The sequence below is a fragment of the Hylaeus anthracinus genome, unplaced genomic scaffold (assembly GCF_026225885.1).
Source record: "Hylaeus anthracinus isolate JK02 unplaced genomic scaffold, UHH_iyHylAnth1.0_haploid 12002, whole genome shotgun sequence".
Lineage (NCBI taxonomy): Eukaryota > Metazoa > Arthropoda > Insecta > Hymenoptera > Colletidae > Hylaeus > Hylaeus anthracinus.
In genome coordinates, this window is record NW_026534349.1 from 3171632 (window position 1) to 3189621 (window position 17990).

At 42.5% G+C, this 17990-nt stretch overlaps 1 protein-coding gene and 1 long non-coding RNA gene across 4 annotated transcripts in view; one reads left to right on the forward strand and one right to left on the reverse strand.

The window, feature by feature from the left end:
• Positions 1 to 17990, forward strand: part of LOC128891549 (uncharacterized) — a 150952-nt gene that overhangs the window by 60492 nt on the left and 72470 nt on the right. The window contains exon 3 of the long non-coding RNA XR_008460859.1: positions 1827 to 1957. This is a non-coding gene — a long non-coding RNA (uncharacterized LOC128891549). The remainder of the gene's footprint in view (positions 1 to 1826; positions 1958 to 17990) is intronic.
• LOC128891530 (PH domain leucine-rich repeat-containing protein phosphatase 2) overlaps positions 1 to 17990 on the reverse strand; it is an 83800-nt gene that overhangs the window by 56342 nt on the left and 9468 nt on the right. For all 3 annotated transcript variants that reach the window (XM_054151076.1, XM_054151077.1, XM_054151075.1), the window contains exon 3: positions 6547 to 6700. In XM_054151076.1, the coding sequence (XP_054007051.1) occupies positions 6547 to 6700 (154 nt within the window). The remainder of the gene's footprint in view (positions 1 to 6546; positions 6701 to 17990) is intronic.

The following is a 17990-nucleotide window of genomic DNA, read 5'->3' on the forward strand; positions in this document are numbered from 1 at the left end:
CCAAGGCGAAGAATACGAGAGGAAGTTAGAGCGGATCCTCGTTTTTATTTTGTATTTATTCGACGGAGAATTTTCGCAGCGCGTATTCTATTACGTTTCTAGCCGGAATCATTCTTATAGTATAAAGCGCTAGGGTTGCAACGTATCCCTCAGTCCCTCTCATAAAATATATTAACACGTTGATCGCCATATTTGGATGACGGTGCTTTTCACCGAAGAACTGAAAAAAAATAAATTTGAACGAAATTCTTCAATTTCGATGAAGTCATTAAAATAAATACCACGATAGATGGTATTAAATCAATTTTAAAAAATCGTTACGTTACGTTATCGCGTTAAATCAATTTTTAAAAAAAATATCAGCTTATAGGGGATGACGAGACGAAGCTGTTTTATATTTACAGTTTATTCGTAGGATGGTTAGTTTCGGAAATAAAAATTGAAAAGTTACGAGTTCGTTGCATAAAATTGAATTTTAACAAAACGATCTTCGAAGTTTTCAATTTTTATCTCTGAAACTAAACGTTCTATGAATAATCTATAAATATAAAAAAAGTTTCATCTTATCATTCCCTATAGACTGACATTTTTTTAAAATTCGCACCTCTACGTCTCTCAGAATTTCCAGTAAGAATCGTCCCGCGGTCAAAGGGTTAACTAGGTATCGTAGCCAATCCTCGCTCCATAAATAATAAAAATACGAACAAATGACGAAAATAGTATTCGAAAAATTCCTTAAAAACAAGCATACCTGCTACAAATTCCCCCCCTCTCGTGATTGTTTGGGACGTACAAGCTTGTACGAGACTCGGTTGCCAATAACAACATCAAACCAGGTTTCTCCGTCTGTCGATCGATGGTCAAGTCACACAGAAACGTCGAAGCTGCACCGAAAGTGCAACTATCTTCTTGTCGGCATTTGCAATTGCACAGCGGAGGAATAACGTCGAGGCAGCCCGGGGAAACTTGACTCAAAAGCTCCGAATTCAACGTGGACAGTCTCAAGTAGAGAAGCTAACTCTTTGAAGCGATCGTCAGTTTGCTATGAAACGCGCCAAGGAACGCTTTCGGCGGCTATTCAATCGAATGTATCGCTCGAACCGATGTGCTTGCTTCGCCGAATTAACAAGGCACATTCTGCGAGGCCATACAAATTATTTACGCGGCTCCGCGATATATTCATTTGGACGAGCATTTATCGACGATGCGTACACGGCTGACTCTATGAAGTGTAATTACATTTTTAATGAACGTTGAAATTAGGTCGTGCAAGCAATATTCGTCGGGAACGTAAATTTTCCATGCATCGCATTTATATTATTCGCAATATTTACATGCTGCCTGGAAGACCTAATTTTGACGTTTATTAAAAATACGAACAGAAAGTATCGTTGAGATTTAGTTTACAATTACGATACGTTAGTACTCTGTTCGCTGCAAAAGTATCAGTAGGTACTCGTTTGTAGAATTTCATTCCAGAAAATTTCTTGAATTATTTCTACTATTTCGTTACTTGTCTTCGTTATTGTGACGTCAGTGTTCCCTCGAGAGAGATGTTCTAACGAACACGAATAATTATTCAAAAAAGCACCAGAGCGTTTATGGACCCCCAAACATAAAATTTAACACGTTGATCGTCAGACTGGAACTCTTCAAAATTTCTACTGTGATTGAATATTGCTTACAGACTATCGGAAACTGCACAATCAAACTCAGCTTTCAGAATTAATTTTATTAGTTGTTCAGTTAAAAGCACTGTCAATAAAATATTAACGATCTTTCAACGTTATAATAAAATATTCTCAATTTATAATTTCTGTTCACAGAACGAAACACTATTGACCCGAAGATTACATACAAAAGATGTAGAAGACGCAGGATCTCTCGCACATATCTCTTTCATTCGGAGCCGACAGAGGAGTTTCGCACACCTTTCTTGCTGCACAAACAGTCCAAGGTATTTCTCCGGAATCCACAATCCCGGTATAATAGCGCCTTAATTAAAAAAGAAAGCAACTGGAACGGGAGAATTCATCCCCCTCCGAAATAAAATAAGATAGAGTAACAAGAACTTGTGTCCATTCCGAAATCCCGGTGGATTAAATACCCAGCGTTGCGTTTATCTCGCTACGAGTAGCAATTTATCTTTATTATTCCAATTTGCGCGAACGTTTCAACGTTTATTATGTTAAGTCTGTTTCGTCGTCGGCGAGGGCGGAACGAGGAGGATCGATGGCGGGAAGAAAACTTGTACCGCGGTCCCGGGGGGTGTTTTTCGAGTGAAAATTGATTATGCTGGGGAGGATGGTGACCTTGACCAACCAGTTCACTACGTTACGCAAGAATATTTTGGTTTTGATGTTTAAACATGAAAATAAAGCAGAAGAAAACGTTCAATTTGCTCTTTTTGTTGAAGTGTTATTAGTTAGTAGAATAATTCTTGGGCTTAGAAATAATATATATTAATGTTCTATTAACCACACGCTTCGCTTTCGTCAAACTAATAATCGACACTATCGATCGCCACTAACACTAATAAAATAAATGCAAAATTCCAGACGATATTTCTTTGCGAGCTTCAGTAATTACCATACGTAAGCCCCGAAACTCCCTTAAAATTGCACGTGGCAAGTAAGCGAAACATGATCCATTTCCTGCGAGCCAAGGTGCGACGCGTACACCCGAATGCTATCGCGCAATTTGCATAGATATACGTTACGGTAGAATTTCACCGAGAGTACTCCAAACAGATTATACCGGCGTCGAAGATTGGCGTTGCACGCGCGACACGTTCGACGACCTTTGGAACAGTAAATTCATCTGACCAGGTTCGCGGAGCCACGGGACCTGACCATGTTTAACCATAATAACCGCTAACGACTGAGAGTTTCCACGGCGGAACTCCCGGATACGAGGCGCTCGCCTTCCCTGGGAAAACGAACCCCGGCCGGCTGCCTAAGCTGAAACGCTAAATGTCGATTACAGACCGGCCAACAGTTCGGAATTTCGCTTTTGGGTAACCTCTCCACTCGTTACAAAGGGCTGACTTACCGCTAGGAAACTCCGTGACGATTTCATCGTCGATGGAACGCGGCGACTCCGTGGAACTGCGCGATGAAGAAGAATTACGCGAAGAATTTTCGGAGATTAAGATTTTCATTGACCGGGTGACGTCTTACGATTCGGTTGGTGGAATTGAAATTGAAGGGAAGAGTGTCGACGTGGGTCTTTCGCGTGTGGTCTGGGTTAGGTCATGGCGGATTATTGATAACAAACGCACTGGCGATACGAGGCTATATCGTTCGATTATTGAAATCTTGCGTGGAATTTTAAAATAGGAAAAAATAGAATTAAAATTTGGAGGAAAGTTAGAGGGTGTTGTCGTGGTCGGGTGGAGAAAAAGGAATTGAAATCGAAAAGGAAGTAGAGGGTGTTGTACTAGTTGAATGGAAAAATTGAAGGGGAAGTAGAGTTTGAAATTATAAAAATTGAATACGAGTAACACATTTTTTGATATCGAATCAAGGCTTGGTGACATTGCAATCATAAGAGAAAATAGATGGTGTCGTCGTATTCCTCTCACGCATTCCCTTCAGCCCAAGTACCATTCTCCCGTGTTCCAAGTACAAGCACGAGTGGCATCTGTGCAATCCAGATCGTAGTCCCGAGTATGAATGACAATGTCTCGGAGCAGCGCGGTCGAGATTAATCGAATATTCATAACCCTAAAATTATCGATCGCGAAAGAGTAGCCGAGGAATGAACGAATCGTAAGAATACGCGCGAGTGTGTTCCTTCCATTGAAAAGCGGAGCAGAGAGATTCGTGTTGAACGGAACCCAAACAGGAGATCGGGACGTTTAACGAAGACTAGGCACGTGCTTGTACGCGGAAGCCATTGTTTGAAAACGTGATAGAGAGCTCAAGGCTGGAATTTAGCGCACTCGTGTTTCGAGGATTGAGAATTAGTTAAGGTTGACTTTAGGGAATCAGTGACACAGTCGTCGGAGAGACGGAGAGTTCCAAGCTGGAATCTGGAATAGTTCGCAGAAAACGCGAGACTTTGCGTTACTCCATAAAATGTTAGTGTAGGATGTTAGTGTAGTCGAACAATGTTAAGGTAGGAAGATCAGAGAAAAAGGAAATAGAGTTTACAGCAATGAAATAGTTAAATCTGACGTACTTTCCATTTTCGAAAGGCGAATTCGACATTGAGTCGAATCGCACTATCAATTCCAGCATAGGGAGGCGGAACATAGTTGCGAAACGGCATTTAATTACAGTCTCGAAGCGGCGTCTATATCCTCGGCTCTAACAACGTGTATCTCTCGGACGGAAGGGTTGGAAACGCTCGAATAAGCGTGTATATAAGGTAGCAGGCAATTAGTAGCGTTATTTGATGGGCAAACAGCGATTAACCATTCCGAAGTGCCGGAGGGTTGGAGAAGGGCTGGGACGAAGAGTAACCGAGACTTTGTTAAGGTCATAGTCTGGACCGGAGATTGTTCCCGACTACCATGGACTTCCTCACGGGTCTAGTCGAAACCAGATATGCAGTTACACGACGGAATAATATGGAGGGTTTGTAATTCGTTCGTTGATCGTTTGCTTGAAAAACAATAATGTTGTTATTATTCCTGCGAGCAATGTTTCTTCGGGAGTGGTTCATATTTCTGCCGCCCAGGAAAATAACGAAACTACGTTTTAACGAACGCGATGAATGCTTAAACGATGCATTCAATTTACGAAAAATTAAATCATTTGAAAATTCACCTTTCATCCAGCATAAAAAGTCACGGATTTAATCGAAATTAATCGAATTATACGCGGACCGTCTTTATTGCGAACGTTAATTACGAAATCAATTGGTGTAGGTCCGTCGATCGATCATTTACAAGCGCATAATTTCGCGCGTTAATCGTGCTAATTACGAGGACGTCGGAAAATACCGATAAGTATATAATTCAAGCGCAATGGTGAATTCCAGGGCGGGAAGTTCATAGGATCAATCTACTTGACCGCTCAGTAGGGTTTTACGAATATTCTTTGCGCGTATTTTTCAATAGCGTCAAACAAATAGTAATTACAAATTACAACGTACGGGACAAAAAGAAAAGTTTGTAATCAGTTAAATTATGATTAAAAAGAAAACGACTTTTTAGTTTTTACTTCTTCTTTTTGAAACTAAACGTCCGATGAATTGTAAGTATAAAATAGTTTCGTCTTGTCATATTCTATAAGGCGATACGTCTTAAATATCGATTCGACGGATTCGAAAGTGTCTGAATTTCATTTACGGGGACAACTCGTTACTCTCCATTATCGCATAATTGGTGTCACAGTATCGCAACCAACGGTATACCTAGATTTGCGTATGAAACAGTGGAAAAGGAGAAAAATGTGGATGCGCGTTCAAGTCACGCCGAAAACGTGTGTTGTCGGTATCATCGCGACGATAGCGGAAAATTATAGGGAACAATGGACATCCGATTTCCGGTGACCATTCACGAGGAGGAATCCGGTCGCGTTAAACTGTGCGGTTAGTTGATCGTACGATTAACAGGCAACAATGGTTTCGACGTGGATTCTATTATAGAATAGGTCGAAAATTAATCGTTTCGAAAATAAGACATACTTTCGTTCGAGTTTCGATTGATTTTCTCTATCTCTGAAAATTGGAATTTGCACTATCGATATGTATCAATACGTTTTCTGTTCGAAACTTCTTGAATGACTTCCATTCGCATTCATTTTTTAATTGTATATTTGCCAGGGTTTGTAAACGTCGTCCTCGATGGAAGGACGAGTCTACCCGTCCTCGAGAACGTTGTTCCTCGCGAAATTTCGTTACGAGTCCTGGGATTCCCCCGTCGTTGGCGTGAGTTTGAAAATTTAAAGGGTGCAAATGAGAACTGGCGCGAACCAGACGAGGCTTTTCCTCGCGTTCTCTCTCCCAACGTGAACAGAGATTCCTCGAGTTTCCGTTAGTTTTCCTCGTCACAGTTTTTCCGAGGGGCATTCTCGCTTGTAATTTCTCCAGTCGACGCAACTCGCGCAACTCCCTCGGGTCCGCGAAACGTAAACAACGCGAGTCCAGGGTTTTTTTATCGATGTCATTTCAGCAGATTAAAATTCTCCGGGAGCTCCGTGTTACCTCTGCCATGCAAACGTATTTCCTTGTTTTTCCTTCCGGCGCTGCGAATCGCTGGCACTCGGACTTAATCGGCGTTCTTGCGACAGGGAACGCGTACGCAGAAGCTTTAAAAAAAAAAAAAAATTCTATTCTGATCAGTTCGCGTCTACTTGGGGATGTTTCGATGCTTGTACTTTTATTTTCAGCGACTAGAACCCTCGAGAGCTGTGCGTGCGTTTGGAGGACACCTGTATTTCTACCGCCGTACGTTTTACCAACTTGACGGCTGTTTCGATGCCACGGACCTTTTTATTATTCAAGCGCCAATCGAGAGAAATGAGTCGGAAAACACGCCAACTCCTCGGCACGCAACGCTAAAATAAACGTTTCCGGATACGAATAAACTGTACTCACCCACGTGGAAAGCAACGAGGTGTCGTAATTCAGGATCGACCCCCAGTCGAGACCGCCTCGACACGTCCTGGTAGCCGAGCTTTTGGAGAAATTGGTCCTGTATCTCCAACGGTTTTTCGTGGCTGCCCAGTCTCCTCCCAGCTTCGCCGCCATACTGAAAAAAAAAAAAACAAACAAACGTAATCTCTTAATGGATCTTATTAAATAGCGTGGTGAAAAATCACCGAGTCGTTTTCTCTCTTGAGAATTCTTTTTGTTTACTCGATTCATTCGAGGACATTAATATAATTGTGTACATCAACTTTTCGTACTTGTTTTCGATACTCTGCAGGGTGGACCAAGCAAGTGTGACGAGCCATAACTCCGTTATCGATGGGTTTAGGGAAAAGATGAGCGGCTCAAAGAGTACTTCGTAGGATTTTTGTAGGACCACATTTTCATTTTTTAGTTGTATTATTTTGTTAGATGGGAATACGTCGTTCTGCATTGAAAAGTATTTGTCACGCTTGCTTGGTCCACCTTGTACGTATTTCTAATTAAATTTTCCCTTCCTGGTTCTCGATAAAAATCCAGGTTCAAATTCCAAATAACTACTTTATCGTTCTTGCCCTAGGATTTTAATATCCCCGGCCAAAAAATTGCTCTCGCTCTTGGCTGTTCGAGCATCCAGCGAGTTCGAAACTTTAAGATCCAGCTACGCTGTAAGACAGCTCCCTCTTATAAGAAACTGTTCCCCCGGTTCGTCAAGCAGAGCTCTGAGCGTCGCGTAAATCGAAAAGTTTCTTGGAAAAAAAACGTCGCAGTTCGGTCGAACACCCTTTTTAAGCGCAATCAACCGGAATACGGGGAACTTTGATCTTCCTGGCATCGCGAAATCGTTTTTTACCCACCTTTCACCCTTCGATCCTCGAACCGTGACGATTTCCATGCATTCATTTCGATCTCGGAGTCACTCTCGTACAGTGTCGCTCGAAAGTTTCGGGACGTCTGTCGTTTTTAACGATATTTTACCATTTCGAGTAAATATTGTAGCTGAATGCACGAGTACTTTTTTATTCGAATATTGATAACGATACTTGAATGTCCATAAAATATTTACGTATTAACATTCGAACATCCGTAAAATATTTAAAGTAGGAATAAAATATCGGAGTGGCCCAGAGATATTGGATCGCGATTGCTGGCCGTTGCATGGATTTATAAAAATGAAAGCTAATCCAATGTTGCATCGTGGTGTACAGCGTTCCATTTGCGGACGACACGGATTCCTATTCATTGACACGGAAACGAATCGCGCGGCGACGGTTAAAAGTTTATTTCGCGAATTATTAAAAATAATCGAACTCGCGCGCGATTTTTTTGTATCGTTTCGCTCGCCGTAATTAAAATATCTCGTTTCTGCCCGGAACGGGTTCACGAAACGCGTCGTTTTTTCGTACGCGATTTTTTCGCATTAGCGTGCATTGTAACGCTTCGCGTGAAAATACCTGTTCGGGAAAAGGATTGCCCTGTAATTTCAGAAACGAGTAAAGCTAACTGTTCCATTTTTTATTCTGCGAGTCATTCGCATGGGAGAGTCAACCTAACGACACATTACGTTTAAATAGTATCTTTGGCTGTAACGGTCACATTTTGCTGAAAATCCGTTCATCAATTTTCTTCCCAAAATTCTTTCGCTACCAGCAGTATCCTTTTTCATTTTACAAAATTATTTCTATCGAACGAACCCGGTGGAATTTTAAAACACGTTTCTGCAGCCTAGCTTGCAATTTCGATGATTTCTCGATCGAAATTGCAAGCTCGAAACGCAACGTAAGATGTTCGACAGCTTATTAGGTGAATCTTGACGTCCATGAATGAAACAACAGCCGCTAAGGGTGGTCCATCTATCTCTGCTAACAACGGATAGACGCGTGCACATAAAGGCCGCCTATAGAGCATGCAATACTCCTGCAATACTCCCGAGACGCAACCGTGGATTATTCCCTTTCTCGTAAGTTCAGCAATTCGCAGCGTAACTTCCTTTGGAACCGCTATCACCGCCGACAAAGCTCGCGTAGCCGTGTACCCGAATTGCCATAAAAGCGCATCCTCGACGAAGACAACCTGCTCGTCCTCGTCGCGCTCAATGCGGTGTCCAATCTAATGAGGATTTCGCTCCAAGTTCTGTTCAACATCCGCCGCGTTAATTTCGCTCGACGAATTGTCGATGCGATCGTGATAACGCACAGAGTGCTCCGAAATGCAGTCGAATGTGATCGACGTGTTCCTTTTCAGGATATTATTATTAGAATATTATTATTTACGTACTACCGTCGTTCGTCGTTGAAAATTTGACTGTTTCACAAAATCGAGTGTAAGCTTTACTAAAGTCGAACGTGTTATCTAATCTCACGAGTTTCTTAAACTTACACCAAAAATTTGAAGTCACCAGCTCTTCGTGTTAATCTAGTCGACACGAGGATGATACACGAGATGATAAATTAGCACAAAAATATTGGTCGATCGTTTGGGACGTGTCATTCGCGTTGAATTCGACAGAAAATTTTCGCCGGTGCATGTTTATACGAATTCATATTCGTACAGATTCACGAATCGAACTTTAAAGAGAAGCACCTACGTCTCATCGTCTGAATAGCGCAACAAGTAGTCCATTATCGATATTTACATTCTTACGTCTCCACTCGCCATAAATGTATAAACATCCGTAGTCCAGTTACCATTGTCTAGAGCGTAAGCTTTTCTCTGCTCGATTACTATGCACTAACCTAAAGACGAAATTCTTTCCGAGGAGCACGAGATTCCTCCATCCGCCCACGTCTCGTCTTCAAAGAAACGAGATATTGCGAGCGTACCAAGCTCGAGAGAAGATGCTTCTCTGGAAAAAAGGTTCCCCGTTCTATCATCCATTTTCTGATCAGTCGATTCGATTTCCTCGAACGATCTATCCGTCAACGTGGAAACGTATCGTCACGTATGCTCGTCGTCGGTCCCTCGGGGTGACTCTAGACGGAAATAAATGGTACCGACCGAATTCACCTTTGCAGCGACGCGCGGTGGAAAGGTCTTTAACGAAGCTTCATTAAAACCATCGTTATTTCGGTGGCCATTTGCGTATTCGATCAACTCGTCTGGCCACCATTCCATCTACAATCGGGATGGATTGGTAGCCGTTATCGCGGATTCGTGATCTTATTCTAATTGCTGAATTTCGTCGCTATTTGATTATTTCAAAACTTTTAACCAGTGAGCGAGAGTATCGAGAGTATACTCGTTACGGAGAAAAGGGAGTATTTTGTGTCGCGATGAGAATAATCGTCACCCGTAAAATTTCCACTGGTTATTTAAGAGTATGCTTCACATATTAATTCGAGTAGCAGAAGAACAAGCGGCGTGAATTTTTGCCGCGATCTAATATATCTCTGCGATCCAATGTTAGACTGGTTAACATCTGAATTATTTAGAACGTGTTCCTTAGAAATAGGAGGCATTTTGCTGACATACATTTCATTAAAGAAATATTACTCGCGCTGAATTACGATTGTTCCGTTTCCTTTGAAGAAGTAATTACAATTTTCTCAGAGGAAAAGTTTTCCTAACAAAAAGACGTACCTCGGTGACGACGACTTCGGTGACAACAGGATGCCCGACTCTGTTCATTTTTAGGCGAGAAAAAAACGTTTTCGCGAGCAGTAGGGTTCTGTTCCTAGAATGACAATCTTTAATTAAAATTTAATGTAACGTCTATATTTACTAAAAGATGTAGACCGGTATCAACGACTGTCCGCAGTTTCTTTCATCCTTTCTGCGCGATTACACTTTTCATTAGATAAATCCGACTCCTTTGAGAGGATCGCCGTCGTATTATGCGACCCGAGCTCGTGTTATTTGCAGTTCCTTCATTACGGGAATATTTCATATCATTTTATGCCATTCAGAGAGCATGGAAAATAATACGTGATTTCGGAACGTCTTGACGTTTTTAATGGTTCACAGTTAATCTCGCGATCCCTCGAGATTTGGCACTGGACGTAAGGCTCAATTACGAACGTGTTTTTATTTTTTATTCGTTCGTAAGATACTAGCCCTTTGCACTCGAGGTCTCTTTTCCTGGTATTCTATTGCCATGAATTCTAAGCTATCTAGATTTGAGAATAAGGTCACCTTTACCTCGCCGATAATCATTTTATCGACACTTCGAGCTCCAAAGAAATGAAACCTAAAGAAACATCAGGCATCGTAGATTTGCTGCGTGAAACCCAATGGTGACTGAGAGTCACCTCTCGAGCGCAAAGTGTTAGCGAACAGTGTCGTTAAAGCAAAACACGTAAAGAAATCGGCCTGCCTCGCCAACTATTCTATTTTAACGTCGCCGTGACTCGTACAAAACAACTTTGACCAAAGTTTCAGGCCTGAGCTAGTTCGTTGATCCCCCTAAAAGCAGGATTTCGTAAACGTCAGGCTTCAACTCGCTGCGAAATTAAAATCACCCTCGATGTAATCTATAATCTAGCAGGTCTCTGGGACCGTATGCACGAAAGGGTTAAGCTTTCCGAAGAGCGTGGTTCGTCGTTGGGCATTTTCCGAGCGGAGTGGTCGCGGCTATTTGGACTCCGTCGTTACGGCACAAAGGATTCAAAGGGAAACGAGCGGAAAGAAAGAGAAACGGCGCGGGGCGGGTTAAAAAGAAAAGTCGGGGAGAGCGAGAACGGGGGTGAAATTGGCGCGAAAAGAAAGAGCCCGACAATCCGAATGGTTTTAGCTTTAAAATCCTCGTTAACGTCGTAAAAGCCTTATTTTCGTTCGATAGAAACGACATTATCGATCCAACGTTACCACACAAGAGAAACTAGGCTACCTGCATCCCTCCAGAGGTTCGCACGTAATTAACAAAACTCATTATAAACGTCCAGCACGTGGACATATCTAGGCTCGCCGTGGCGATTCGTTCCTCGTAACGAACGGTTCTGGAATACTAGACGAACCGTCTACTGGCTTCCTGATGTGATATTCGGACACAGATATTAAAAAATTAAGACGCACAATCACACCTGATCTAGTCTGTAGACGCTATTCGCCGTTCCTTGACGAGAGTCATTTTTCAGCTCGATCGAAGATCTTAAGCACTCTTTTCGTCGCGAACATGACAAGGTGAGCGACAAAAGTTCGATGGTTTAGTGGCACTCCGATCGTTTTATAGGAATTGTATAAAAAAAAAAAGGGTCACCGATCGATAGAATAACGTCGCGAATCGAACGACGCTTCGAAAAGTATTAAAAGTATTCTCTATTCAATGGTCCGTTCCATTCTACTCTCAAGTAGCTGTTAATTTAAGAATCGTATTATAATGAAAGAGTAGAAAGACGTAGGTGCAACAAGTGTCAACTATTTTTTTCATAAAAATACTGTATTTAATATTTGTGTCCTTGTCCCCAAATTTAAAATGTTTACGGTTCCAACGTTCGTATTTATAGTTTCGACCAGTGCCCGTAGATTGTACGATAAAGTTCACGGGAATCGAGCGTGGCAACGAATTCGCTATGGGGCAGCTGTCGCGTTCCTGGACACCGTTGAAACAGGTGTATCCGACCTGAGAAACAGTGGCAAAGGAAGCCGGGCTGTTTGTAACACGTGAATGACCGGTTCGCGCGGCGAACAGGTGTTTAATTACATAAGGGACGACCAAGTTCGCACGCGGGTCAGGCGTTCTCGAGTTTCCGGAATTTTCTCACCCAAATACACCAAAAATTTTACGTATTCGTCAAATTCCAACGTTCCCGCGTACTCTGTCTCGTACAGAATAAATTCTAGACGAGACGCAGTATCATAGATTCACCGTGAATTTTTTTGTTTCGCAGAAAAAACTAATCGAAGCTGTCTACGTAAATTTTATTAAATTTCAGTCCGTTGACGTTGCGGACAAACATAGAATCGATACAGACACGCGATTATAAACGCGAACCGCGATCCATCTCAGTCCGTTTCGCTGAAACTCGCATCCTCGTCGAAAACTGCTACACCAATCGGTTCGATTGAACGAAAGACTCGTTATTTTTCAATTAATTTCACCCGTGGTTGTTCGGTCGGGGCCAACGAGAGCTACGAAAAATTTCCAAAGACCCGAACGACCCGGCGAGTCGAGTCGAAAGTCGTAGAAGCTCTTTCACCCCTTCGTTCGAAACACTTTTCTTAATGCTTGATAAATGCCTCGTTTCCGCGCGATTCAGCGCCGCTGTTTACTCCGAACGGCTTTCATCCCTTTCTCGACTTTTGTCGTTGGGGGATTTCATGGCGAATTTATTGTGATTCGATGACGTATTGAACTCAACCTGGCCGAGAAACTGTAACGTCGTCGGACCTTCTACTACACGAATTACACACGTTTGGTTTCTTAACCTTTTCGGTGCTCTGCGTGTGTGTACTCGTCAAATTATTTTGTTTTTGTCGTGCTCAAGACGAGTTAAATCGCACGAGATTTTTAAATAGGAAAGAGCTCAAGACGAGTTAACTCGTTACCAATAAGCTCGTGCTATTTAATTCGTCTTGAGCACGAATAAAAAAACAAAATAATTTAAGGAGTATCGTCGCCTAGAGCACCGAAAGCATCGATAAGAGGCTGCAAGCTGAAAGATGAATCTTAATATCGATATTCTCGCGTAAGAAATTGCCGAATGGTTACAGGTTGATTGTGGACCGTACTATTTTAATATTTTCCGCTCTTATTTTCATTGAATTGGTGTATTATACATTCTCATACTATTTTCTTAAATTTTAACATTCCTATTCGGGAGTGAAAAATTGTCGAATGGTTACTGGAATGTAATAGGATTACATCAAGCTTGAGAAATCTAAGAAAAATTGTTGAATGGTTTCGGATCGTTAGTGGGCCACGCTGTTGACTTAAACATTCTTAATCACAGGATTCTCATCCTTAGAACACCGATTATTCGTAGGTTTCACGTACAATGCAGACACGACGGAACACCGTCACTGTGTTAAATAATTCGACTGCGCGGTCCAACTCAACCAAATCAGTTATTTATCGGCAAACTTTCCGAACAAGAAATTCTTTTACTCTTTCATCGTCGAAACTCGTGGATTGCGGTGCGATACTAACTTTTTCTAAAAAAAAAAAAAACTATGCTGGCCAGACTCCGCGATATTCCGCAGACTCGAAGCTCCCCGTTTTCAAACTGACAATTTTATCAACGCGCGTCATCGTCGGGCATGAAAGAGTAATAGAACAGCCAGCCGACGGGATGGTTGCTCATCGACGAATTTCGCGTCCAAATGAAGAGAAAGTACGTCACGATCGAGACGCAAGTTTGCAAGTCCTGGCATATATATCCTCCAGCGGTGCATACTAGGGGCGTGACGAATGAGCTTGACGTGTCAAGCCTGTCAAGGGCTCGAAATGTACTGTCAACGCGCGAAACGGAAGCTTCCGTCGCGAGGATGCGCGTTGCACCTGAATTCCGTGTTAATTCCTTGTAGAAAATATTCGCTCTCGATTCGTTCGTTCTTAAGTTACGTAATGCTTGGCAATCCTAAATATATTTAAATCGGATTTCGAATCGATGAAAAATAAAACGAATCGAACAGGGGAAGAGGCTTCCTAACACTTTACGAAAAAAACGACTTGTTTACCTTGATTTACAAAATGCTATTTTAATATCGTGTATTTCCTTCATAAATCTCTACGCTGTGTCTTTCATTTCCCCCTAATTATCGTTACTTAAAAAGCAATTTCTAGGAGAAGAATTTCTCGAAATTTTACTCTTTCGCGCCATTTCGTTATACGAATGTTGCTCGAATTAAAGGAACGCTCAAAGTGCCTTTATCCCGATAATTTGTAATCGCGCGAAAATAAAACTCCCCGCTTCTGCTGACGGTAATGTTGAAATATCGCGGTCCGCGATACACGCGCATTTTCAGCGACGAGATCCCGAGCTAAAAAATGAATCGCGCGTCGCGCACAATAATTATAATAGTTTATAACGACGCGCAATAACGGCTTATGCAAATAGAGCGGAATTTTATGCTCGGGTCGTTATAACTTGATGCGTTACCAGATAAATGTAAAAGCTCTCGTATACTAAACTTAAAATAATTATAACGACCGTCGCGTAGCTCCCACGCGGAGAATAATGGACGATTCGTGGAAGATAAAAAGTAATTATTAAAAGTGGAAAATTTGATTATATTACGATTTAATCACACGTTCGAAATAAACGAAACCTCAGACAGCTGGATCGTGATATACATACGATGATGATAACGTTCGTAATTTAAGCGATTCCGTCGAAGGTAAAATATTAGACAACGTTTAGAGACTATGTATTTGCAAATATTGCAACCGATTGTTCGAGCAACCTTCGGTTCCCATTTTAGATCTTTTTTTTTTTCATGAAAAAGCAACAAGTCCGATTCTTCATCAATCCAAAGAAAGATCGTACCTTTTCCTAGTAAAACGAACACCTACGATTCCCTGAATTTCAGCTGATTTCTCAATTTCATCGCGATCGATCTTTCGGTAGAATCGGTCTTCGTCGATTTACCAGTTCGAATTAAACCCGCATCAGTCTGAACCCGGCCCTCCTTTGAACGGGTTTCAATAAGCGCAAAAAGCGTCAGCGTTTCGCCGCTTAAATCGGATAACAAATGATCTTAAAAATATCCGTCACGTCACCCCCTTTAACCGTGGAAAACGAGAAGGGGACGGGAACTCCAGTCCGGGCAAAACGAACCAGAGGAGCTCGGAACTTCGATTTAGTTTCACGCGAGCGTAAAAGCGGTTCATTTAGATATCAACCGCACGAATGATACAGATAAATGGCCGACCGTGACGCGGTTTTATTCCCTCATTCCGCGGATGGAATTCCAATAATTATTAAATCTTTTTTCGCCCGACGGTGTAGCATTTTGCGCGACGAAAAAGGGAAAAACGAACGAACGGTGGGATGGTGGGTGGGGGTAGGGAGAGAGGGGGGGGGGGGGGAAGAAGTGACATGAAAAAGTGACTGGTAAATGCAGACTCCGATCTCTGGTTCAAAAAAGTTTGCTAATAGGACGCTGATAGCGAATTAATTAACACTAGGTCCACGAAGATTTCTCAGCAGGTTTCAATTTTTGTAGATACAGCGTAACTATTACATTTACATTTGGAGACCGGTTGGACTCCAACCGATTAATTACAGTACGGTAGTATAAGAGGCAAATAAAAGAAAATGGAAGTCCATCGGTGTCGTTATTGTGGACTTTCCGTACATGGGGTTCGACTCGAGTACTTGCCAGTAGTTGCATCCGGGGCTTCTTTCGAGAGGTTGCCTGCTGTTTAAGGTCTTAGCCTCCTTTGATTACTGGCGCGTACCTCGTTATCTTTGAGAAGGCAGGCCGCGTCGTACTCATTATACAAGGTCGCTCTTCATCCGGCCACGGAAAGGGGTGGAAAGTTTCGGGGTTTGTACAGCGAAATCGGTTCGGTGGGGCGAGAAAGGCAAGCAACTCGACGAGACCCCCTGCCAGCCTTTCGAACTCCCTTTTTACGCGGTTTCGACCGCGCCGTTGCTTTCATTTCGACGCACAGAGGTCTGTTTTGGCACGGAGTCGGAGGACGGTTCTTGTAAGGTTGATAGCAAGAAACAATTCGACCAGCCGCGATAGCAATCGCGGAAAGAGACGCGATTCTGTTCGAATACTCGGATAGCGAACTGCGGGCCAACCTTGGTTCAGACTACTTCAGACGCTTAGGCCGAACGCACACGGACGCAATCGATTCGAAATTAGTGAAACTGATCGGTTCCAAACGAAGTGGATCCAGGTAAAACAGAGAGCGCGAACGGTTTGCAGCACTAATTTCGAATCGGTGAAATATGCCACTGAATAATTTTCTTCGTAACCGAAGGAAAAAGAAGTACCTCCGACTCGTTTAGGCGTTACAGGGGAAATAAGAATACATTTTCACGGTTGAAACGAATCGAATCCCGACTAGAATCTTTAATCTCGTTGAATATCTGTTTTAGCGTGACCCGAAACGCAAAGGGACGATATTATTGGTTATCGGAGATTCGGCACGATCACGTTTCCAATATACATACTACCCGGCGAATGTATAAGGAGAAAGTTAATAAAAGCAACTCGAGCCTGCATTGCTTTACAAATACCACCCTTGGTTCGAGAGCACTGAGACCCCACCAAACAGAAAATCTGCAAGAACCCCGACGCACAAAGTGCTCTCGTGCCCTGGTTGTTTTGTTAGCGGAATTAAAGCTACTTGGACGATATTAAAATTCGCGCAGTCCAGATAACGCGAAACGCTTTCGGGAATTAAACTCGGGAACCAATCACATTTTGAAAACTGTGTGCAAGTCGTTAAGTGGAATACTTGCCATGTTCGGTATCGATCGTGGACTTGTTCATTACGACGACTAGACTGCGAATGTTTATGCAAACTCGTGTTTTTATAGATACGAACGAAAAATTTATGTATTGTATTTAGGTGTTGGTATTTGATGTATTTTATACATTTTCCCGTATCTTCATGCCCCATTAATGCATAAACATCCGGAGTCTACTGGTGGCCAATTAAATCAAATTGAACCTGTTCCTTTCTACGTTCTTAGTCAAAATTGGACAACCGTCTCGCTGTTTCTTTCTTTAAATAAATACTTACGGTTGGCTCTCAGATTCCCGACTTGGTCGTACAATAAAAAAGCTTCTTTAACCTATTTCCATTACACGAAAATTCCTTCTTCTCGATAATATTTGATTGAAATTCGATCGCCAAGTAAAGTTCGCAGATATATTGCGCTCCGGCGAAGGGGCGAAGACTGACGAAAACATGACTGAAAATGATTAAAAAAAACCTGTGAAATTCTCTCTGAAAATTTCTTTCGGTTCCAATGGGCAAGATTCGAGCCTCCTTTCGATAGTCCCCGGTATCGAACGAGTTCCTTTCAGCGAGGATGACAGTGAATGTAAATTACACGTATCCTTTGTTCGCTGCGAGAACGATAGCTCGCCTCTTCACTACGGTCTCGCGAAAATGACGAAACGAAATCGCGCGACTTATCCCTTCACAGAGAGATTTCGCGGTTCGCCAGGATTTCCTGTTCTCTCTGTCGCAGACGTCGTTAATGCTCGAGCACGCGATAAAGCCAGCGGGGATATCCCTCTGTGAAACCCATCGCATTTTTTCCTCGCGTTTCTCTTCCCTGTCCTCCGTTCCATTTTCTCGTGGATCGTCGTCCTTCTCCCCTGTTTCATCTTTCCCTCGAAATCGCGCTTTCTTATCGCGTTTCGTTTCGCTTTGTGTTCGTCGAAACTTCAAAGCTGCGTCGCCGGGAAACCGTGACACCTTTGTTTGCAAATTAGTCGTCGACGACCCCATAAAAATTCTTTGATCATTCAGACCGATCGACGGAATTACTACGGATGCATTTCAT